Source organism: Sciurus carolinensis, chromosome 10, assembly GCF_902686445.1.
Source record: "Sciurus carolinensis chromosome 10, mSciCar1.2, whole genome shotgun sequence".
In the NCBI taxonomy this organism is placed as follows: domain Eukaryota; kingdom Metazoa; phylum Chordata; class Mammalia; order Rodentia; family Sciuridae; genus Sciurus; species Sciurus carolinensis.
In genome coordinates this window covers 139,166,374-139,189,271 of record NC_062222.1, presented here as the reverse complement: position 1 = coordinate 139,189,271, position 22,898 = coordinate 139,166,374, and the positions used below count along the sequence as shown (strand labels likewise).

Here is a 22,898-nt window from a genome sequence, read left to right as displayed (position 1 = left end):
TCATGAATCAAGGTAGAATTTTAACAGTGTTCTGTTGAAAAATTTTCCCCTTTCATATGTTGATGGAGCATTATATTGATTTCTAACATGAAACTTATCATGGTTATGGGATGGGTGGGTGTGTGTGCCACAAGATCAGTTTGCTGACATTTTTTTGTATGATATTTGTATTTATGTTCCTAAGATTGTTTGGTCTGCAAGTTTCTTTTGTACACATTCTCTGGAGGGTTTTGGAATCCATGTTGGTGTACCATAAGTGAATTGGGGGAAAACATCCTTTTTTCCTGTTCTAGAAGATTTTGAAAGACTGGAATTACTTCTTCCTTGGATGTTTGATAGAACTCTACAGTAAAGGTATCTAATCTAGAGTTTGCTTCTTGGGAATTTGTTGGTTCCATCCTAAAATGTTCTTTTTCGTTTTTTCTTTCTTTTTTGGTGGGACTGGAGGTGGAACCCAGAGTCTCACACTGAGCCTTAGAATCCTTTTTTTTTTTTTTTCTCCAACCTTAGAATCTTAACCTTTTTTTAAAAAGTATTTGTTTAGTTGTTGATGGACACGATACCTTTATTTTATTTACTTATTTTTTTATGTGGTGCTGAGGATCGAACCCAGTGCCTCACATGTGCTAGGCAAGCATTCTACCACTGAGCTACAACCCCAGTCCACAATCTTAACTTTTTTTTTTTTTTTTTTTTGCCGTGCTGGGGATTGAACCCACAACCTTGTGCTTGCAAGGCAGGCATTCTTCCAACTGAGCTATATCCCCAGCCCCTTAGAATCTTAACTTTTATTGGACATAACTTCCTTCATAATGTCTTGTGTTCTGTGGCATCTGTAATGATGTCTCGTTGTTTATCTGGAACTTTATTAGATTTTTCAAGGAACCAACTTTTAGCTTTGTGGGTTTTTTCTCTTGTAAGTTTGTTTTCATTTCATTGATTATCTTTCTTTGAATTTAATTTTGTTGGTCTTCCACTAGCTTGGTTTCATCGCTTTTCCAATAACAGTATTTAAAATATTTTCTTTAGATATATCTTCAAATTTTGGTACTGGTATTTATATTTAATTGAATTTATTTATTTACTTAGGGCAATATTGGGGAACAAACCCAGAATATGGAGTTTGCTAGGCAGGTGCTCTCCTCCTCTCAGCTGTACCACCAGCCCTTTTTATTATTTTGAGACAGAGTTTGGCTGAGTTGTCCAAGCTGATCTCCCAACTTTCACTTCCTGCCTCAGCCTCCCAAGTAGCTGGAATTACAGATGTACACCACTGCAACTGACCCAAATTTTTATTTCTTTCTAACGTGGGAATTTTCTTTCTAGGTTCAATCCACAGTAGAATTTTTAAAAAAGAACAAACTTCAATTTTTTGAGAATTATCTGTGCTACTTCTCCTCTGAATTATTGCTTTCCTTTCACCTGGTACTGGGGATTAAACCCAGGAGTGCTTTTACCACTGAGCCACATTCCCAGCTCTTTATATTTTTTGAGACAGCATCTCACCAAGTTGCTGGGGACCTCAGCCTCCTGAGTTACTGGCATTATAGGTTTACACCACAATGCCTGACTTTTACTTTTCCTTTCAACCAAGTTTGTTTACTTTCCCTTTTTTCATTCCATTTTGTCACCTCTTTGTTTATACAAATGTGTGTGTGTGTGTGTGTGTGTGTGTGTGTGTGTAATCTCGTTTTGGTTACTTCCATTGGGAAAACTGATGATAAGAAGTAACCCATTCGTTTGAAATCACTGCTTATGCTTTCCATATTTCTGCTTTATTACCTGGTTTAACAGGTGAATTGAGATTTCTGGCCACTTGTGTTTACAGCACGCTCTGTCTTGCTTAGAAGCAAGGCGGCAAGAGAGGGGAGACCAGCTTCTTTACTTACAAAACTAAGTCAATGAGGGGCACATTATGAAAATGTCATTTGCTTGGACTGTTTCCCTTAATTAAATTTCAAAAAATGGTGTCATTTCAAGTCAGGTTGATTTTCTTGGAATTGTTTTTTAGTTTGCACCAATGTGCTGATGAGTCATGCTATTTGTGTTGCAGTCTGTAACCTGCCTGGCTTTTTCATTTATGAGATGCTATTGAAAGGATCTGCTCCAAAGAGGCCTTTTTGGGCTGAGGTTGTAGCTCAGTAGTAGAACACTTACCTAGCATGTGTTAGGCACTGGGTTTGACCCTCAGCACCATGGAAAAATAAATACAAATAAAGGTATTTTTTGCTGGGCACAGTGGCACATACCTGTAATACCAGTGGTGACTGAGGAGACTGAGACAGAAGAAATCATGAGTTCAAAGCCAGCCTCAGCAAGAGTGAGGCAATTCAGTGAGACCCTGTTTCTAAATAAAATACAAAATAGGACTGAGGATGTGGCTCAGTGGCCAAGTACCCCTGAGTTCGATCTCCAGTACCTCCCCCAAAAAAGGTTTTGTTTTTGTTTTTGTTTTAAAGGATTAAAAAAAAAAAGTTCTGTCCATCTCTATGTGGGAGTAATAAAGGACACAGAGATACCCAGTAATGTTGGGGAGAGGTGAACCAAGAAAAAAGGGCCCAAAAGTTACCCAAGATAAAGGGAAACTTGTACACAGTCTGAGATAGACCAGTTATTCCACTAGAATGTTACTGTCAACACCAGTGTTGCTGGTGTTCCTGCTAGATCACAAGCCATAGTCATCAATAATTGCATCATGTGTGCAACTGTTGAATATAAAGTGTAGCATTTTCCAGTTGTGGCACATACCTGTCATCCCAACTACTTGGGAGGCTGAGCCAGGAGGATCACAAGTTTGAGTCCAGCTTGGGCAACTAACTTAACCAGGCCCTGTCTCAAAATAAATGAGACCTTTAAAGGTCTCAGCCAGATCCCAGGATTCAGAGCCTGTCTTGTACCTCTACCCGTCTGCTCACTCTTTGAGTAAGATATTCATGATACCCTGATACTGTCCTCTGCCTCCATCTTCTATGCCAGGCAAGCACTGTGTTGTCTGCAGGGCTGCAGCCAGGAAGTAGATACATTCCATGGCTCATGAGACATCTTTGGAATGCGATTTTGGTTCAGCTGTGGCCACTCCTGGCCCTGGGACCATGCCTTCTAGGGGTCCGTTCTGACCCTGAGTTTGGCACAGTTCACAGGTGAGCTGGTCCGACTCAAGGGAACCCAGGGAGACCCAACTCCTATGCCCTGAAAACTGGGGAATTAGGATGTCATGCCCCTCACAGTGTGCCCTATCCTTGGCAAAGGCAGGTGAGAGCACTGTCAGTGTAGGCACTGAAGAAAGCCAAGGTCATCCTGTCCACAGCAGAATATTATTCTGCCCCACCATCCCCCATCTTTGCCCACCTAGTGCCAGCCCACACTTCTCTGGTGATGAGGTTACCTGTCCCTGTTTCGCTAGTCATGCCGTCACTTGCCTAGGAAGAAGGAGCATTTGTAAGAGCCCTGCATGGACCCTGTGTTTATCTTCTGTCCAGGTCTTAATATAGGGCTTACTTTATTCCTGGGGTGGCCATGGTGGCCATCAGGATCCCATTATTTATAACTAGATCTCTTCTAGTTGTTGTTAGACTTAATGGGATTGGAACATGTATGAAAGGTTGCTTATGTGGTATCAAAAATCCTGGAAGAGGGGCTGGGGTTGAGGCTTAGTGGTAGAGTAGTCACCTAGCATGAGTGAGGCCCTGGGATCGATCCTCAGCACCACATAAAAATAAAATAAAGGTTTTGTGTCCACCTACAACTAAAACAAAATGTTTAAAAAAAAAAAAATCCTGGAAGAGTGGACTCCAGGCTAGATGTCCAGGAATAACTCCTGACTGCCAAGACATGACCACCTGGATCCAGGAGACCTGCTGCAACCTCTTTGTAGGAGCCAGGGCCTGAGTCATTGCATCTTCACCTGGAGCTGTGCCCTCCCCATAGCATAGGCGTATCTAACAGAGGGAACTTGGTTCACATCCAGATCCGTGCTGAAAGAAGTCAGCTCAGAGTGTCAGACCCTCCAGTCACTGCAGGGCAGGGTGCCCTGCTGGAGACATGGGCAACCAGGCTTTCCTGAAGTAGGGCCTCCTGTGCTCAGGAACTCTGGTTTCCCTCAGACAGCTCGTGTTTAGCTTGCCAGAAGGTGATAGTGGCCCATATTGAACTATTGTGGCGGAAGTCATCTTTGTGTGAGTGTTGAGCCCTTGGGTCAGGGTTTGTCATTGACTTTTTGTAGGCCTCAAGACCACAGTAGAATTGGTGTATGTCACTCATTGTTCCACACACAGTCTTTTTTTTTTTTTTTTTTTTTTTTTTAATGACATATTAAATACTCAAACCCTTCTCTAGGTGAAGGCTATATTTGGCAGTGGCCTTGTTGGTCCTGAATGCCTTTACTGAGCTGTGTTCCTGGTGTTGTACTGAGTTCCATCCTCTTAGTCCTCAGACTAAGACTCAGACTCAGACTGAGTGAGGTTTGGGCACTGCCTGTATGGGAAGAGGAAGCTGCAGCTTCCAGGCATCTGGCAGGACAAGGGTCAAGCTCCTCAGCTGTTGGGAGACTGTAGCCTGCGGCAGGGTGTGGGGTGATGATTTACCAGGAAGGTGCACATTCCCCTGCGGGGGTAGAGGGCTGGGACTGACATAGGATTCTGCAGGGGTCTCACACTTCAGAAACAGGAAATGTGTCTATTTCATCTCAAGTCAAGCTGATTGTTTATCTTTTTTCTCCTTCTTTTTAAAAGATTGTTGACGGTGAGTGATTGCATCTCCTTTTGCTGTGGGTTTGAAGGAAGAACTGGCATGGGTGAGGACTGCAGCCTGCGGGCCTTGCTGGGCTGTCCTCAAGGGGCCAAGATATCCAGGCAGAAGAGTGCCTGTGACCACTCTTGGTCAGACCTGGACAGTCAGAGCTTTGACCCTGCTGAAGAAACCACCCCCAGTGTTGACTACTGAGCTGCAGTCCTGCCTTAGGGCTGGCTGGATCTTGGAGGAAGATGACAACTTACGACATCCCCACAGCTCAGGCACCAGCCTGCAGCAGTGATGAACATGTTATCCTGGGAAGACAGGAGAGCGGCCTCTGCAGCTGGACAGGACCTTCTAGGGAGGAGCTGCAGGGCAGCAATTTCCATCTGGGAGTCCCAGGGGGGAGGACCTTCTGAAGCCCCTGGGTGGGGAGGTGAGGATGGTGATGCTGGGGAACTTTGCCTAAAAACCTGACTCTCACCTTAGAAAGGAGGAGGCCAAGGAGGAACGCCAGGAGGCTGCGCCAAGACCATGCTGACAGCTGCGTAGTGAGCAGTGATGACGAGGAGTTGTCCAGGGACAGAGATGTGTATGTGACCACCCACACTCCCAGAAACGCCAGGGACGAGGGGGCCACAGGACTCAGGTACCCGTGCACCCTGCTGCTGCTGTGTGGAGGCCAGGGGCTAGAAGTACTTTTCTGCCACTGTGAGCACTTGGCTCCAGAACGGCACGTCCAAGCAGCTGCTCAGCAGCTAGGTGCAATTGGAACTGGATCCAGGGCTGGGCTCCACTATTTTTGCAGTAATGGGGCTGTACCAGCCACCAGCAGCAGGAATGCTGCCGGTGGGGAGCAGGCCGCGAGGTTGTCTGCACCTTCCCTTGTTCAGCCTCTCCCCTCCCCCTTCTCATGGCCATGCCACCGTACCCACTGAGCCATTGGCTTTCCTGAAAGTCTCTTGGTTGCCTGTGCTAAGGCAGGGTTAGTGGAAGCTGAAGGAGAGACCGCTTTGGGGTTACAGGCAACTTACATGCAGGTAATCGAATGTTTGAATTTACTGAAAAACTGATGGAAAGCCCTGTGATTTTAGGCCCTCTGGTACTGTCAGTTGTCCCATCTGCATGGACGGATACTCAGAGGTAAGTAACCAGGTTATTTCTTCCCTCTTCAGTGTCTAAACTGTCACTGAAAGAGGTAGGTGAGGCAGGATCTGCACGTTAGGTGGGATTTGATACTTGCCTGCAGCCCTGCCTGGGCTAGCACATGGTCTGTTGCAGATCTGCATATAAAAAGGGTGTGCCTGTTTCTCTTGGGCCCTGCATGCTTCAACTTTAGCTCCCAGTGTGCCTTGGGCTTTGCTGCAAAGGTAGCAGCTTTTTGTGTCCCCCATCCTGGCTGTAACCAAACACTGCTGGTGCTTATTGAAATCCCTCATAAGCTCCTCATGCTGCTGCTGCTGCTGCTGCTGCTGCTGGGAGGCCTAGGCTTCCGCCATCCGTTCCAGAGGCCACACTTACTCCTCTGGCTGAGACTGGCTCTGCATACCACTCCTGCTTTCTCTGCTGCACGCTACCCTTCTTCCTTCTCACTGATCTTCTCAGCTCTGGGTGGGTTGGGGTTCTCTGGGACAAGGGCAAACTCAAAGGCTGTTCCTTGAAATGTCTTCCAGATTGTGCAGAATGGACGTCTCATTGTCTCTACAGAGTGTGGCCACGTCTTCTGTAGCCAGTGCCTCCGTGATTCCCTTAAGAATGCTAACACTTGCCCAACTTGTAGGAAAAAGATCAACCACAAACGATACCACCCCATTTATATATGAAGTGTCAGAGCTGCTCAGGAGAGATGGATGGACAGACAGCCCAGCTTGGTTCCTCACATGGTATCTGCCTCCAATTTCCTGAGCTCAAAAAGACTGTTTCAAAACCAACATCTGATATGTAAACTTCTCTTTTGTTTCCAACCCCCTTAGATCCTTTTGTAATCTCGTTTGATGCTCTGGAGCTGGACCAGGGCCTTCCCCATCTGGCTCTGTATCTCTGCTCCTCTGGGGTGGTTTCATCTCAGAGTAGGAGAAAGAGAGTCAGGACATTGCAGTTGAAAATTGTGGTTCCAGCCTTTCTGGGCCTACATTTGCCAAGAAGTTCCCCTGTTTGGAAAGCTTGCCCCATTTCTCCCAGTCGCACGACCTTCCCAGGCACCTGTCAGTTGGCCAGTCTGTCTACCACACAGTAACCAAGCCAGACACGGTCCACTCGACCCAAGGGTTCCAGGTGCAGGAGTGGCCCCCTGGAAAGCCCAACCACTGGACCTTTTTTTTCCCCCCTCGAGGGTCAGAAGTGACCTGTGATTCTGCCTGCACCTTGTCATTGATATGCAGTGTTTTCTGCAAATCAAGAACCTCTGCAGGGCAATCCCGTTTCCTAAGAACGAAAAGTGCAATAAAGCCCGTTCTTCACTCCCCTACAGCAGTCCAGGAGATGTAGCACTGTCAGCGCCCTCCTCAGAGCCCTAATGTTGCCTGTGGAGCAGTGCCCGTCCCATCCTGTCTCTGCTCGCCAAATGTTCTCAGGAACCTTACCCGTGCTCCAAAGTTCTCCACCTGGCACAGGACATTCAAGGTCAATAGGGCAGGCACGTATTTGGGTGTCCTCTCTTTTCTGATAAAATCCGTCCTGTGTTGGCCACCTGCCCTCCAGTCCTCAGTCCCTCAGTTCCTACTGCCTATGTCTGCCCAAGCGTAGATACCAAGAGGTGGTGGCAGTAACTGTGGCCTTATCAGCCGCTCACTTCCATGCTTTTGCCCAAGTCGCTGGTGCCCCTGTTTCAAAGATTTTGGCCCACTGGACCTGCCCTGGCTTGGCTTCTAACCCTCCCCCACAAGTCAACACTTAATTCAGAAGCTGCTCTTCTGGCCAGCTGGGCTCTGATCCTTTGGGCTTTTGACTGCTTCATAGGTTTGGTTGGCAGAGCACAGTAGTAACTCTTTCTCTGCAAGGGCCTGATGACAACCTCTACTACATAGGTATGTGGGAGCCTCTGGTTCCCTGGGAGAGGACAAGGTGATCCAGACTGCCCCTGAGGCACTGGGGTGGCTAGTAAGGGAGAGGCCTCTCCTGCAATGCAGGCCAGCCTCTGCCGCCACACCCGCCTTAGAGGGCTTCAAGCCAAACCAACAGCCTTTTCATGCGAAACACCTTCCTGTGGGAAAGGGGCCCTTCTGGCTTTGCTAGCAATAACTGACCTTCAGCGCACTCTCCTGGAGGAGCAGGGACTCCGCAGAGTTCACTTTAGACAGGGCTGAAGGAGCGCCCTTCCTCTCTGTGAAAGAAAAATTTCATTCTTCACTCGACTTCTCAGCCACCTGGCTCACTTCCAGTTAGTTTGAATGAGAGTCATGATTTTCCTCATGGAGTTGAAGAGGGTAGGAGCTTCTGTGCTCATCATAGTGATGTGCTGCGTGCCTGTCCCCCACTGGACATCATGGCTGTGAAGTCTCCTCCAGGCTTCACGGAAGTGCTCTTGTTAGGTTGTAGCAACACAGACTTCGAGGGCCAAGGTGACCGTGAAGCTGTCAATCCATAGATGTGCTGACACCCATTTAAAATTTTCTTTGTATTTTATCCTTTAAGACAACTTACGTCATGGATTATAAAAGTTGCATTACTTCATCCTAAATTAAATTGGGAAAAAAGTGCGTTTAGTTTCTACTAATGAGAAACTGCAAATTAGGTAAAGACTGGTGTGGGAAAAAAAATCCCTTTCCTCAGTGTACATAGTTCAGCTCTTTGTTACATTTAAACTGTATCCATGGACATCAGTCTGTTTTGGACTCCTCTGCTAGTGTTAAAGATGTAAATAAAACCATTAATTTGGACCAAATATCTTCTTGGTGCATTCATTTGCTCTTAGAAATTGTGATCAACCTTTTGCCAAGGCATGTGATTCTCATCCTGCTCAGGCTCAGTAGGTTTTGCACCTGTGTACAGGAAAGCTGTCTCTCCAGAAGCTGCCATGTCAGAGACCACTCTTGAGGCAGAACCACAGTCCTGGCCCTGAGTATGGAGCAGTCCATGCCGAGGTGAGGCTGAGTGGCCACACACAAGTGCTGGTGGACCTCTCTGAAAAGGATGGAGTAGATTGCCCTGAAGCCTTGCAGTGGAGTGCCTCAATGTTTCTGGGTGGGAGGTAGGACCTCCGGAATATGTGGACGCACCAGTCACTGCTGCTGGACAGCAGTACCACAGAAGCTAAAGGAGGTGGGCTTGGCTTATGGAAGACCAGACATGAGGTGTTGGCAGCCCTCCCTTTGCCTCTGCCCTTCTCCATGTTTGCCCAATCCTAGGGGTCAGAAAGGCTTAACATGGGAATGCCTGGGAATCAGAGGCCTACTTTCTAATAGAGCAGTCAGAGACAGGCCTTGGCTCTTGCAGGTATGGAGACACCCAGCTATGGCGACCCCCGCTCAGCATGTTTGCCAAGAGGCAGTCCCCCAAGCCAAGTGGAAAATGGAAACTGGCAAGAGGAAGCATGTAGCGGAAAGTGCAATCTGTCCAGGAGTGTCTCCCTGAGGGATGCTGAGCAGCCGTCCTCAAGGTCCAAGAAGTTCTCCAGGGAAAGAGGACAGGAAAGGATCTCCAGGCCCAGAGCCTGTTCCCTGTTGCTGGTGCACAGTGTGGCCTCCAGTCCTCCACAGCTGAGAGTGCTCATGGATTAGACATGCTGGTGGCTTCCAAGAACCTACCTGACTGTCTCTTCACCCCTGGTCCTGAAGCTAGGAGCTAGTTGAAGGAGTCATGCCCTACACGAGCCCAGGGAGGAGGGCAGGGCCTGATGGAAAAGCAGGGGCCTATGTATCACAAGCTAGAAACAACTGAGTTCCTGGATCTGAACAGGAGGAAGCCTCCAAGGCTGGTGCTGGGGATCAAACCTAGCAGTGCTCTACCACTGAGCCACATCCCCAACTTTCTTTATTCTTCATTTAGAGACAGAGTCTCACTAAGTTCCCCAACTGGTCTCCAACTTGCAATTGTCCTGCCTCAGCTTCTTGAATAGCTGGAATCACAGGCATGTGCCACCCTACCCAGCCCTAGCTTACTTATTTTAAAAATGGTGTCACGTACATTATATCGATTTTATAATACAGAAATAACTTCTGCACGTTTTGTATCCAGCATTTTGCTAAGGTCTTACTCTAATAATCCACCTGATTCCCTTGAATTTTCTACATCTTGTGCAATTAAATGTTACTCCTTAGCTCTCAGACCTTTCTTACTGAGCTTTTACCACCAATATTTAGGAGGCACAGATGGTGTTGATGAACATGTTTGTTTTTCAGCATTTCATCAAGAAATATGGACCAGGCATGGTGGTGCACACCTGTAACCCAGTTACTTGGGATACTGGGGCAGGAGAATCACAAGTTGAAGGCCAGCCTTAGCAGCTTAGCAAGACCCTGTCTCAAAGAATGAGAAGGGCTGCAGATGTGGTTCAGTAATGGAGAATCCCTGGGTTCAATCTCCAGTACAAAACAAAACGAAAAGTTTGCTGTAGGTTCTTGTTAGGTAACAGGAAAGGGAAGTTTCTTTTCCTATTACAAGGAATTTCTCTTTTGTAGGGCGCAAGTGTCCTGGCAGGGGGTTAGGAAATTGAACCCAGAGCCTTGGGCATGCTAGGCAGGCAACCTACTAGAGCTACATTTGCCAACCTCAGTTGAATGTCTTATGGGCTCTTATTCTACTTCTATTAAGACATGGGACTTTTTCCTGTACTGCATTACAGGTTGAGCATCTCTAATACCAACATCACAAATCAGAAATGACCAAAATTTTGAAACTTGTTGAGTATCAACATGATTCCACAAATGGAAAATTCTACCCTTTATCTCATATGATGGGTCCTAATCAAAATGCAAATGCACTAAAAAAATGTATAAAATTACATTTAGGCTATGTGTATAAAGCATAGATGAAACATGGTCTTGGTCTCATGCCGAGTAATTCAAGGCCAGCCTGAATGAAGATTAGAGATAAATGAAATAGATAAAACAGAGAAGGCTGACACCAATTTTCCTGTTCTAGAAAACGGAAAGACTTTTAGATTGTTTATGGGTTAAGCCATATTTTAATTTTTTTATTGGTTTTTAGAAGTGCTAGAGATTGAATTCGGGGTCTCAATGCATACTAGGCAAACACTTTTCCACTAAGCTGTATTCTTAAGCCCTAGTTAGATAGGCTAAAAGAGAAGAATCAAATTACTAAAATAAAAAACAAAAGATAGGACATTACTACCAACTTTATAGAAATAAGGATTATCAGAGACTGCTGTGGACACTTGTATGCCAACAAATTGGATGACCTAGAAGAAATGAACAAATTCCTATAAATGACCTACCAAAACTAATTGAAGAAGAAATAGAAAATCTGCATAGACCTATACTAAGTGAGATTGAAACAGTCAAAACCTCCCCAAAATTAAAAGTAGGCCCTGGGTTCAATCACCAACACTTGCAAAAATATAAATAAATAAAAGGGATTGGGGATAGCTCAGTGGTAGAGCAAATGTCTGCCATGAATAAAACCCTGAATTCAATCCTAGTCCTGAAAAAAAAGTCTATGCTTTAAACATATGCAATTTATTTTATATCAATTATCCTTCAACAAGAAACATACAAAAAGAAAAGAATCAAGATGTTTCCTTTCTTTTTCAGTACTCCAGAACAGTTTACAGAGGAACTAGATTATTTAACCTTTGAAGCTTTGGTACAATTTGGTGAAAACTCAGACTAATGTTTCCAATTGATTCCTTAGTTGAGAATTCTTCCTATTTTTCTCTGTAGCCATTGTCTAAGTTTTCTATTGGCCATGAGGACACTTTGGGCTATATTTTCCTTGGAAATATCCATTTCATCTCCATTTCCAAATTTTGTCCAGGAACATTCACGCATACATGTATTCCTGGGTGTTGGACCCAGGGCTGCTCTACCACTGAGCTACGTACCTCTTTAACCTCTTTGAACCCAGTATTCATTCTGTTCTTTCCTTTTTTATGATACTGGCTTTTTAGGCAAGTTGTCTTGTAGAGGGGTCTTACCTCTTATATTTTTACCTAATGATTTCTTCATTGACTATTTAACTTAATTTATTTTTTTTATTTTATTTTTTTACATATAGATGGACACAATACCTTTATTTTATTTCTTTTTTTTATTTGTTTTTTTATTGTAAACAAATGGGATACATGTTAACTTAATTTATTCAATGTCCTCTATTTCCTGTAAAATGGAAATGGGTTCTAAATGATTAGATGCAGGCTCAACATTCTGGGCAAGAATCATTCCCAATGAGTCAGCTGTGGTAGTACACGCCTGTAATCCCAGCTATTGGGAGGCTGGGGCAGGAGGATTGCAATTTCACCACCACCTGGGAAACTTAGTGAGACCCTGCCTCAAAATAAAAAATAGAAAGGACTGAGGATGTGGCTTAGTGGTAAAGCACCCCTTGGTTTAATCCCCAGTAACAAACAAACAAACAAACAAAAAAAAACCAAACCCTTTCCCAGATGGTACCGTACTCTCCATTGTATCATGTCAAGAAAACGTTGTCATAATAACTTTTCAGAGGTTGAGATTGCTTCTTGTCTGCACTACTTTTGCTTCTGTTTTCATAGTTTATTTTATAGACTACTTTTGTATTGTTTAGAACTGCATTGGGATGGATGTGGTGGCACACGTCTGTAATCCCAGCGCTTCAGCAGGCTGAGGCAGGAGGATAATAAGGTTGAGGCCAGCCCAGCAATTTAGTGAGACTTGGTTTCAAAATAATTAGAGCTAGGGGTAGGTTTAGCAGTAGTGTGCTTGCCTAACGTGTGAGGCCCTGGGTTCTATCCCTATTATTGCCAAAATAAGTTAATAGTAATAAAAGCATAAATCTACACAGTTGGAAAGACTAAAACAGGTAACAGCAGCAAACTTTAATTTGTTATTTTTTTGAGATGGTGTTGCTATGGTGTCCCGCCTGGCCTCAAACTTGCAATCCTCCTGCCACAGCCTCTAGAGTAGCTGAGATGACAGGTATGCACCACTGCACCTCGCTCAGCAGCAAGTTTTGAAAGCTAAAAAGCAGATACCTGAAAGGCAGGTTGATGGATAACTATAACTGCAGGTTTAATTTCTGGAGAGAATAACAAAGAGGGTCTTGTTGGAGGATGCTGGGTATTCTCAGAGGTTCAGGATGTTGTGCTAACACTATGGGACAAGAGATGGAAGCACATGAAGTACTGTGTCCCCATCCTCCTTTCTCATGAGGCTCCCAGCACACTGGCAGCAGCCTCCACTCCAGGAGTAAACTGTTCTACTGATTCTTTTTTGTTTTTAAAAATATGGGATGCTTCACCAATTTGTGTGTCATCCTTGTGCAGGGGCGTTCTCTGTATTATTCTTATTTTAGAGTATGTGCTGCCAAAGTGAACACTGTTCTACGATTCTTTAGGTCTTTTGTGATGTTTTTTGTATTAGTTTTGTATATATTTTTAACCTTTTAAAATTTCTGTGGCCTTATATTTTTTGTTATATCTTATGTAAAGTATTTGCTGTTTTTTTTTTTCAGTTGTAGATGGACACCATACCTTTATTTATTTTTTATAAGGTGCTGAGAATCGAACCCAGTGCCTCACACATGCTAGGCAAGTGCTCTACCACTGAGCTACAACCCCAGCCCCTCTTTAGTTTTTTAAAATTAATCTTTTAGCAATTATCTTTGATATTACAACACATATCCTTGATTTTTTTGTCTAATACATTTATTGATATCATGAAAGTGCAAGACCTTAACTCCATTTAAATACCTTCTTTTCATTCAAGTTGTCATGAAGTTTTTAGTTCTGCGTATATTATAAATTTGGAATTATGAAGTGTGGAATAATTAATTTATCTAATTTTCTTTATAAGTGTATCTTATTGCCAGTACACATTCATATCTTAATAATACTTATTACACATGGAAGTAATACAACTGCAATTTTATAAAAATATTCAGTATATGCAGCCTTTTCCTGAAAGTGAGATCTAAGAGCCTTCCTGGATCATGAGGCTGCTGAGTGCCCATTCCATGCAGGATTTCATGTGACCTCCCATGCTCCTGCCAGAATAGGTTTTCTTTCTCTCTCTCTCTCTCTCTCTCTCTCTCTCTCTAGATATTGAACCCAGGGGTGAACCCACTGAGTTACATCACCAGCCTTTTCATTTTGTTTTGAGACTAAGTCTTGTCAAGTTGCTGAGGCTGGCCTTGTGAACTTGTGATCCTCCTGCTTTAGCCTCAAGAGTTGCTGGACTATAAGTATAGGCCCCAATAAACTTCTCTTAATTCTCAGAATGTGCAAGATCCCCTCTAGCCTTTGTCTGTATTCTCCCTTGTGGTGGTTATTATTATTTTTTAATGTGTCAACTTGACTGGGCCAGAGGGTGCCAGACAGTCAATCAAACATTATACTGGATATGATGTGAGAATTTCAGGATGAAAACATCTGAATTGACTGATTGTGTAAAGCAATTGCCCTCCATATATGGGGAGGTCTTCTTCAATCTATTGAAAGCCTGATTAGAACAAAAGAACTGAGAGCATTGGGGTTGCAGGAGGCCCTGGTTTGATCCCCAGAACTGCAAACAACACATGAAACCTGAGAAAGAGGGAACTCCTTGGTCTAGTGGCCCTTCCTGGGCCTCAAGCCTGTTGGCCCGACTGGAGCTACACCTAGTCTACTGCGTCTCCACTGGCTCACTGCAGATTTGGGCACTTGTCAACCTCCATATTACATAAGCCAATTCCTTATCACAAAATCTCCAGCCTAATAGTGTTTCTCCAGAGAGCTCTAATCCATCCCTCAAGGGGTGAAATCTGATTCTTAGGGGGAGAAACAAAATAGTTATGATGTTTTGCTGTTCTCCAAAGCTCAACTGTAAAAGACAAAATCTTTTTTAAAATAACTTTTATTCATTTATGTGATGCTGAGGATTGAACCCAGTGCCTCACATGTGCTAGGCAAGCACTCTACCATTGAGCCACAACCCCCTGCCAAAATCTTATTCCTTAGTATTTTTCTCCTTGGAGTCTTAATCCATTTGTGCTGTTCTAACAAATTAGCACAAACTGGGTAGTTTACAAACAAATTTCTTATAGTTCTGAATGGGAATCAAAGATGGAGGCATGGGTGGGTCTGGTGTCTGAGGAGGGCCCGTCTTTTGTTCATAGCTAGTGCCTTCTGGCTGTATTCCATCTGGTGGAAGGCAGTTCCTTAGGGTCTTGGATAGGGCACTAGTGTCATCTGTGAGGGCTCTGCCCTCATGACCTAGCCACCTTCCAAATCTCCTAATACTAATACCATCACATTGGTGATTAGCTTTCAGCATATGCATTTTTGGGGACACAAACATCAACAGGGGAGATAATGGAAAAAGAGTGAGAGCTACTATTTCATCTTTGCTTCATCAGTTCTGTCTGCCAGAAGCACCTCCTCTAGGTCCTATAAAATTTTGTCGGGGCTGGGGCTGTGGTTCAGTAGTAGAGTGCTTGTCTCACACATGCAGGGCACTGGGTTTGATCCTCAGCATCACATAAAAATAATATTATGTCCATCTACAAGTAAAAACTATTTTTAAAAAAAGCTTTGTTACTGGTTTCCTGGTCTCCATTCTTGCTCCCCTGTCATCATTCTATACATTAGCCAGAGTTCTCTCAAAAGTGTACAGCCCACTCTGACATTCCTTACTGAAGCTCTCCACAGCTCCCTTCTGCATTTGGAATAAAAACCACCCTTCTCATGGAGCCCTATGGGTTCATTCATTTTCATTGGTTGCAGTCATAGTAGCTTTGAGGGGTCCTGGGACATGCTGAGCTTCCACTGCTGCCCAGTCTTGCCCTGCTGTAAGCCCTTTGTTCTAAGATGGGATAGCTCAGCTCAACTCCTCAGAGAGGCCTCCCCTGTCCCAGTCTCCAAAGTAACTGGATTGTATCACTGAGTGCTCTGCTGGTATCCAAGTAATATCTGAGCTGGAACCTGGGTTCTGCCTCTATGGGGTGGCTTTGGACAAATGCTTTAGTATCTATGAACATGAGTTTCTCTTTCATAAAATAGGGCTAATGATACCTATCTCCAGAGTCATTGTGTGGATTGAGATAAGGCAGGCAGAGTGGTTGGTGTATAACTACTGGACAAATGGTCATTATTATGTCATTCATTCACTTAGCAAACACTAGACTGCCGTGAGTCCTGCCCCTTGCTTGTCAGTTGGAACTGAGGTGTTTGAGGAAGGCACTCCCTTGTCTTTCCCTGCCCCTTAAGAAGTTTCCTTTTTGGGGATATGATGACAGTCATGAATCGCAATCCCATGACAATATGCTAAGAGGGGGAAAGCACAGGGATTGTGGGAGAAGGCAGGTATCTGACTCAGCTCCGTAGGGTGCAGTTGTGGGGAGGGGTAGCCTGAGACCTTGCTCACTACCGAGTGCCCAACGAGACGGGGCCCAGGCGGCATCCCGATCCATTCTCTCAAACTCCACTTCAGTGGCAGGATCATTCGAGACCTTAGAGGAGGAGTGAGGGAACTCAGTTTTGCTGACAAAGCGGAGTCTCTGAAGGGCTTTTAGCAGAGTTGATTTGATCACACGAGCGCATTCTGTCTGTGGCGTGAAGAATGGGTCAGGATTAGCAGCTGTGGCTGCAGCTCGGGCAGGGGTGACAGAGGCAAAGAGACACGGGCAGATTCAGGAGAGAGCTTAAATGGAGGCGGCGGTCACACATGGCAATGCCAAGCTCGGCCGCATCTGGGACCCGTACCGCATGGAACCAAAGCCAGGGCACGTGTCTCCTGTCTCGGTGCGTCTGGAGCGCAGGTCCCAGGCAGGGTCCCTTTTGCCTGGGTCCAAGGACAGGCTGTATCTGGGGCTTGCTGGTGATGGATAGGGCCCCCAGGAGGCGGGTCCAGGCAGTGGCCCAGATCTCTGGCCTGGACCCTGGGGCCCTCGGAGCCGGCAGCACCTGGCAAGGTGGTGAGAGGTGGCCGGATCGGCTCGGGGTGCGGGCATGCCGCTCGAGAGAAGCGCGGTCTTTGGGCCCCGGGACCCTAACTGAGCCGGCGAACATCTTCACCGTGGACTCACCAGGGCGCTGCCCAGGGCCCGCGCGGCAGCCTGCCGCCCTCGCACTGACCCGGGGCTGGCCAAGGTCACACGGCTGCAGGTAGAGTGGAACAATCGGCCAGGGCGGGGCGAGGTCGGCGAGGCTTTCCCAGCGCGGCCCCAGCGCTCCGAAGTGGCTGCCGGCTCCCGTCAGAGCCGGAACCGCGCGACCCCCGCGCTACGGCGCTGTGTGCGTCCGCCGCCCCGCCCGCTGCCGACTACAGCGCCCACAAGGCCGCGCGGTAAGGCGGGGCCGGAACGCGGACGCGCCCATGACGTCACGGTCCGCCCCGCCTCCGCTGGGTGCGCACAGCTCGACGGGAGTCGTGGTCCCGCCGCGAGCGCCCCTGCGGCGGCGCGGGCGGCGCGGACTTCTGCTCCCGGCGTGCCTCGCGCGCCGGCGACGTTAGCGGCGGGCGGGGCAGCGAGGCGAGGGGCGGTGGCGCCCGGGAGGGCGGAGTGAGGCGGGGGAGGGCGCCCGCGCCCCTCCCCCTCCCGCCGCTGCTTCCCCCTCCCCCGACGTAAACTGGGATCCCTTTCCCCTTGTGTCCGCCATATTGGACTCTAACTCTGGTCAGCGCCGGCGCCGGGCCCGGTGGACTCGCCGTCCCTCCCGCCAGAGGCCGCCTCGCAGCTCCCGCCCGCCCCGCCCTCCCCGCCGCGGAGGCGACCCCGCGCCGCGCCCCCCGCCCGGCCGGCCGCAGCGCCCGCCGCCGCCTCCGCCGCCGCCCTCGCCGCCGCCGCCGCCGCCGCCGCCGCCGCCCGCGGCCCCGCGCCCGCCGCCCGCGCCCCTTCCCCGCCCGCCGCCCGTCCGCCCGCCCGCCCGCCATGAGCCCGGCCGATGCCAAGCGCGGGGCCAGGCGCCGGAAGAACAAGCGCGGCGGCGGCGGCGGCTCGGGCGGCGGCCACGGCGGCGCGAGCGGCGGCAAGGCCGGCCCGGCGGCAGCGCTGCGCGGCCCTCAGGCTCCGGGCCCCAGCGGTGCGGCGGGCCTGCTGGGCGGCGCAGCGGCGGCCCACGGGCCCCTGGGCGCGGGCGGCGCCGCCGGAGGCTACTTTGAGGTAAGCGCGGCGGCGGGGGGTCGGACCGGGTGGCCGCGGCCACCGCCCCCTCGCGAGCTGCGGGCGCGGCGCCGGCGGATAACGGGCCGCCGGCCGCTGACAGCTCGCGGCGCGCGAGGCGGCGCGGGCACCGGGCGCTGCGGCCTCTGCGTCGGCCGCGCTCGGCCCCGCGCTCTGACTCTGCGGGGCCGGGCGAGGCGTGGCGGAAAGTGCCCGGGAAGTTGGCACTGCCTCCCGGCGTGGCCGTGGAGAGCCCGCTGACAGCCTCCCGGGCGACGGCCCGGCCCCGCTGCCCTGGGTGCTTAGGGGCAGCGGGGCGTCTGCGTGCTCGGCGCGTTTGTGGTGTGTGGCTGGGGAGTTCGAAAAGGAATTATTTTCTATTTTTTTCGTAAAGCCTGCGGGTGGTGGACTGCTGTCTCTCTTCGCTGTCGGTTACGCTTTTGAAGACGGTATTCGTGTGTGGGTATGCACTTGGCATGGGCATTTCCAGAGATTGCGTTGGTCCCTGAAAGAGAATGGTGTTTTTCAAAAGTTATGTGAGTTTTTACAGTGTTGGTAGGACTCTTAAATTGCGTTGTTTTAAAGACATTGCGATTAGAAAACAAAAAGCTTTGGAATATTTGTGTGTCACATCTTGGCACAGATTGTTTTATTCGAGCTTCCAGATACTGTGTTGGAACAGTATATAGAGAGGGTAGATAAGAGATCATGGCTTATGGCATGACTTTCTGACACTTGCACAGTTGTAGGAAAGTACAGAAATGCATGTGTGATTAAGTTTGAGCTTGAACTACTCTTGGTGTTTTCTGTAGTGTAAGTGTGGTTGTTGGAGTTTATTTTGCATCATGTTGTTACGTTTGTTTGGGATCCTGGATCATAGTCCTGAGTGTATATCTCCAGAGGTTGCCCTTACCCATTTCCCTCTGTAGTTCTTGGAATCAAGGATGAGAGACTTATGCATTTGAATCATTTGGGCTTTTTTTTTTTTTTCTTTTTTTTAAGATATTTTTTAGTTGTAGAGGGACGCAATATCTTTACTGATTTTTATGTTGTGCCGAGAGACTCAAACCCAGTGCCTCGCATGTGCTAGGCAAGCATTCTTACCACTGAGTTATTATAATCCAGCCCTCATTGGGCTTTTTTTTAAGGTCAGTGTTTGTTGCTCCTGGGAGGGGAGAGTGAGAGGTCTCTCTGTGCAGATCCTTTGCAAAAAGGTTAATAGTGTTTGCTATGCCTTTTTGTATGGATTCAATAAAAAACAGTTAGTAGTCCTTCATACCATTTAATGTTTTAATAATTTCCATTTACTTTCCAATATTTAGTTAAAATAAGCTTTTAGTTGTTACTCTGATTACACTGTTTAAACTCAAATAACCATATACCTAAGTATTATTTTTAGCAGTACTGCCCTGTTCTGTTAAACTATTGTGCATCAAGGGTTTGACCCTAACCCACTATAAAAAAGAAAACCTCTCACATACATTCATACCAATAAAAGTTTTACAGAATGATATTCTATTACTTTTGATCTCTTCTGTTCATTTTTATTAATAAAATACTTGTGGTTCAGAGTGTATATATATATATATATATATATATATATACACTTTTTTTTTTTTTTTTTTTTTTTTTGGTTATCAGGGATTGAACTCAGGGGCACTCAATCACTGAGCCGCATCCCCATCCCTATTTTGCATTTTTTATTTGGAGAGAGGGTCTCACTGAGTTGCTTGCTGTTGCTGAGGCTGGCTTTGAATTCATGATCCTTCTGTCTCAGCCTCCCAAGCTGCTGGATTACAGGCATGTGCCACCAGCTTCCTAAACATGTTCTTGATACTGATGATAGAAGGTCTTAATGTAATTCTGAAGGCCCTGAATTGTTTCCCCACAGAGGGCAAGTTCTCTGGGTACCTTGTCATTTTGCAGAACAGGCACTCAGAACAATATCAGCAGGTAACAGTTAGTGGGGCCTGGCTCTGTATTTCTCAGGAGCATCTGCATTCATTCAGTCACCAGGCCAGAAGGTGGCTCAGAAAGAAGACCTAGGAGAAACACTCTTCCTCCTCAAGAGGGGTCCCAGCCCTACTGCCCTGTGTGCTGAGCACAGCACTGTGTCTTATACCCAGGACCACTTCTATCAAGGTGACTCCTGAGTCAGAAAGGGCATTTATACATGTGAGTAGCTTCTACCAAGATATGAAGGCTGTGGGAGAAGTAGGAAAACATAGCTTATAGAGTCTTTGGTCCAGAACCAAACTGGTATACAAAGCTTGGGGGAACACAGATTTCGGAGGATTGAGCCTTGTGCAACCTCTTAGGGCACCCAGCTTCTAGTATTGTTGTGAGAAATTAATGCAGAGGAAGTGCTTAAACAGTGCCTGGTGACCTACAGTAAGTGCTGTGTTTTCATGGTCATTATTTTTCAGGGGGTTGGGTTGGACTTTTTTAGTGATTCTGCTGCACGATGCTATTGATCCAACTTTTTCCGTTTGTGAAATGGAGAAACAGTACATGTGATTTTAAAATGTTGGACAGGGTGCTGAAGATACAACACAGTGGTAAGAGGGCTTGCCTCGCATGTTCAAGGCCCTGGGTTCAATCCCCAGCACCACAAAGAAAAAGAGAAAAAAGCAATGTTGGTCATGGGCCTTAGACTAGGCCTTTTCTAACTGATCTTGTGTGATCATCGGCTGTATCCTGACAGGTAAGGGCCAGCCATGAGATAAACAGTTGGTAGGTGAAGCATATCATGAGTAGGCCTTGTTATTTGCATTTCTATTTTGAAGTGTGATTTTCATAGTGCTCATGATGTATTAAGTGAAAAACTTAAAGAGCAGTATTTGTAGGGCCTGTGTGTGTGTCCACCTTGGCATAGGAAAGTCTGACAGGGTGTATGCATGCCAGACACTTTGTGATGGGCATTTGGAGACTTAATTTTCCCTTTTTCACGTGCTTCAAGCTTTAAAACTTTTCACAACCTGATATTATAAACACTTTTCTTTATTTCAAATAATATTAGGCTTTTTCCATCTTTTGGTAGTTAAACATTTAGTTATTATGTATAAGATAAAAATAATAGCATCAGAATTTTATTTTCTGAATAGCTGTCCAAAATTAAATTGTACATGTATTATTTACAAAAAACAGAATTCCTCTATTATGGAAGTTGATCTATGTCACTTGTTAAAATATTAAATTACATTAGATTTATACTCATGGAGGACTGAACTGGAAATTTAGGGCTATTTTTGTAATTCTGTTAGAGATATACAAAAGTATGCCATTTGGGGTGGGGATCAAAGTATGTTTTCAAATTGATGTTAACATTTTAAAGTCAGAGAAACAAACCTGTGGTAGTATAGGTAAGGTAATAGTTGAGGTGAAGCATTGGTAATAGTGAGTCCTTTTTCACTGCTAAAGAGGAAACAAGGAGGAGTTTGGTTAATAATGTTGAAGGCCAGCCTGAGGTTAGGTGTTGTGACTACTGTACAAATAGCCCTGATGGGATTATGGATGTGTGGTATATATCAGGTACACCTAGATGTCTTTTCTGTGTGGTAGAAATTGCTACCGTGATGAAGTGAGGCTCCTTTTACATTTCCTTTAATGATACTGTGTAGTTCACATTTGCATTAGTGGAAAGGAGTTGAGTAAGAATCTAGAACTTCGAGACCTTTGAGAATAAGTTTAGCTGGGTATGGTGGTATGTACCTCTAATCCCAGCTATTTGTGAGGCTAAGGCAGGAGGGTTGCAAGTTTGAGGCCAGCATGGCAATTTAGCAACACTGACTCAAAATAAACAATAAGAAAAGGGCTGGGGATGCAACTCGGTAGAAGAGAGGCCCTGAGTTCAATCCCTAGTACTGTACCCATCCCCTGTGGAAAAAAAAGTTAGTGGTTTAGCTTACATTGTCACTGTGATTTAGTGTTGCTGTATGTATGTTCATGTGTGTAATGAATATATCAGGATACAGCGAGTGTCTTTTGTACCCCAGAAAGTGCCCTGCTTGTTTTCATAGTCATTCCTACTGCTGTTTTGTTTTGTTTTTTGGTATCAGGGATTGAACCCAGGACACTTGACCACTGAGCCACATCCCTAGCCCTGTTTTGTATTTTAGAGATGGGGTCTTACTGAGTTGCCTAGCACTTTGCTTTTGCTGAAACTGACTTTGAACTTCCAATTCTCCTGCCTCAGCCTCCTGAGCTGCCGGGATTAGAGGGGGCTCCTACCTACTGTTCTAATATGTATCTTTTTGATGGTATTTTTATTGGTATTTCATAGAGAAGGACATTATTGTCCTGGGGCTCTTTAGCAAAGTGTTATATTTGAGGTGCTTTTGGGTTGATGTAGCATTTGATTGTTCTTTTTCATGGCGTATACATTTCCATTGTGTGACATTTTATCTATTCTAATAATGATGGATATTTGGGTTTTTTTCTTTTTAAGGCTGAAATGAATTGGAGCTGATAAGCATATGTCTTTTGGTGGGCATGAACACTCGAGAACTAGTGTATGTACCTCCAAGTGGAATTGCTCAGTATTTGTATGGTTCAACTTCAGTAGATTTAGCCAGTTTTCCTAAGTGGTACTGTTGTGTGCTTATCATTAGAAGTTAGCCTATAATGAAATTGATTTTTTTTCCAGTCCTGGGGATTGAACCAACCCAGGTGTGCTTTGTCATTGAAATGTATCCCTAGCCCTTTTTATTTTGAGACAGGGTTAGGCTAAGTTGCTGAGACTGATCTTGAACCTGCAGTCCTCCTGCCTCAGCTTCTTAGGTGGCTGGGATTATAGGTACGTGCCACCATGCCTGGTTTTCTGGTTTGTTTTTGGTACTGGAGATTGAACCCAGAGGTACTTTACCACTGTATCACATCCCCAGCCCTTTTAATTCTTTATTTTTGAGATAGGGTCTTATTAAGTTGCTTAGGAC

The 22,898-nt window shown here is 46.2% G+C and overlaps 2 protein-coding genes and 1 pseudogene across 14 annotated transcripts in view; 2 read left to right on the top strand and 1 right to left on the bottom strand.

Moving 5' to 3' along the window:
* Rnf4 (ring finger protein 4) overlaps positions 1-8,608 on the top strand; it is a 29,808-nt gene extending 21,200 nt beyond the window's left edge. The window contains exons 5-8 of one of the 2 annotated variants that reach the window (XM_047567136.1): positions 4,731-4,740; positions 5,221-5,323; positions 5,826-5,874; positions 6,405-8,608. In XM_047567136.1, the coding sequence (XP_047423092.1) occupies positions 4,731-4,740; positions 5,221-5,323; positions 5,826-5,874; positions 6,405-6,554 (312 nt within the window). In that variant the 3' untranslated portion in view covers positions 6,555-8,608. Of the gene's footprint in view, positions 1-4,730; positions 4,741-5,220; positions 5,381-5,825; positions 5,875-6,404 lie in introns of both variants that reach the window. The other variant, XM_047567135.1, reaches the window with a different exon arrangement.
* Positions 8,609-13,105: 4,497 nt separating this feature from the next.
* Positions 13,106-13,203, bottom strand: LOC124995127 (uncharacterized; annotated as a pseudogene).
* Positions 13,204-17,736: 4,533 nt separating this feature from the next.
* Positions 17,737-22,898, top strand: part of Fam193a (family with sequence similarity 193 member A) — a 139,545-nt gene continuing 134,383 nt past the window's right edge. For 7 of the 12 annotated variants that reach the window (XR_007110478.1, XR_007110477.1, XR_007110473.1 and 4 more), the window contains exon 1: positions 17,737-17,964. The gene's annotated coding sequence lies outside the window, so the exon portion shown is untranslated. The remainder of the gene's footprint in view (positions 17,965-22,898) is intronic. The other 5 variants (XR_007110474.1, XR_007110475.1, XR_007110476.1 and 2 more) reach the window with 2 other exon arrangements.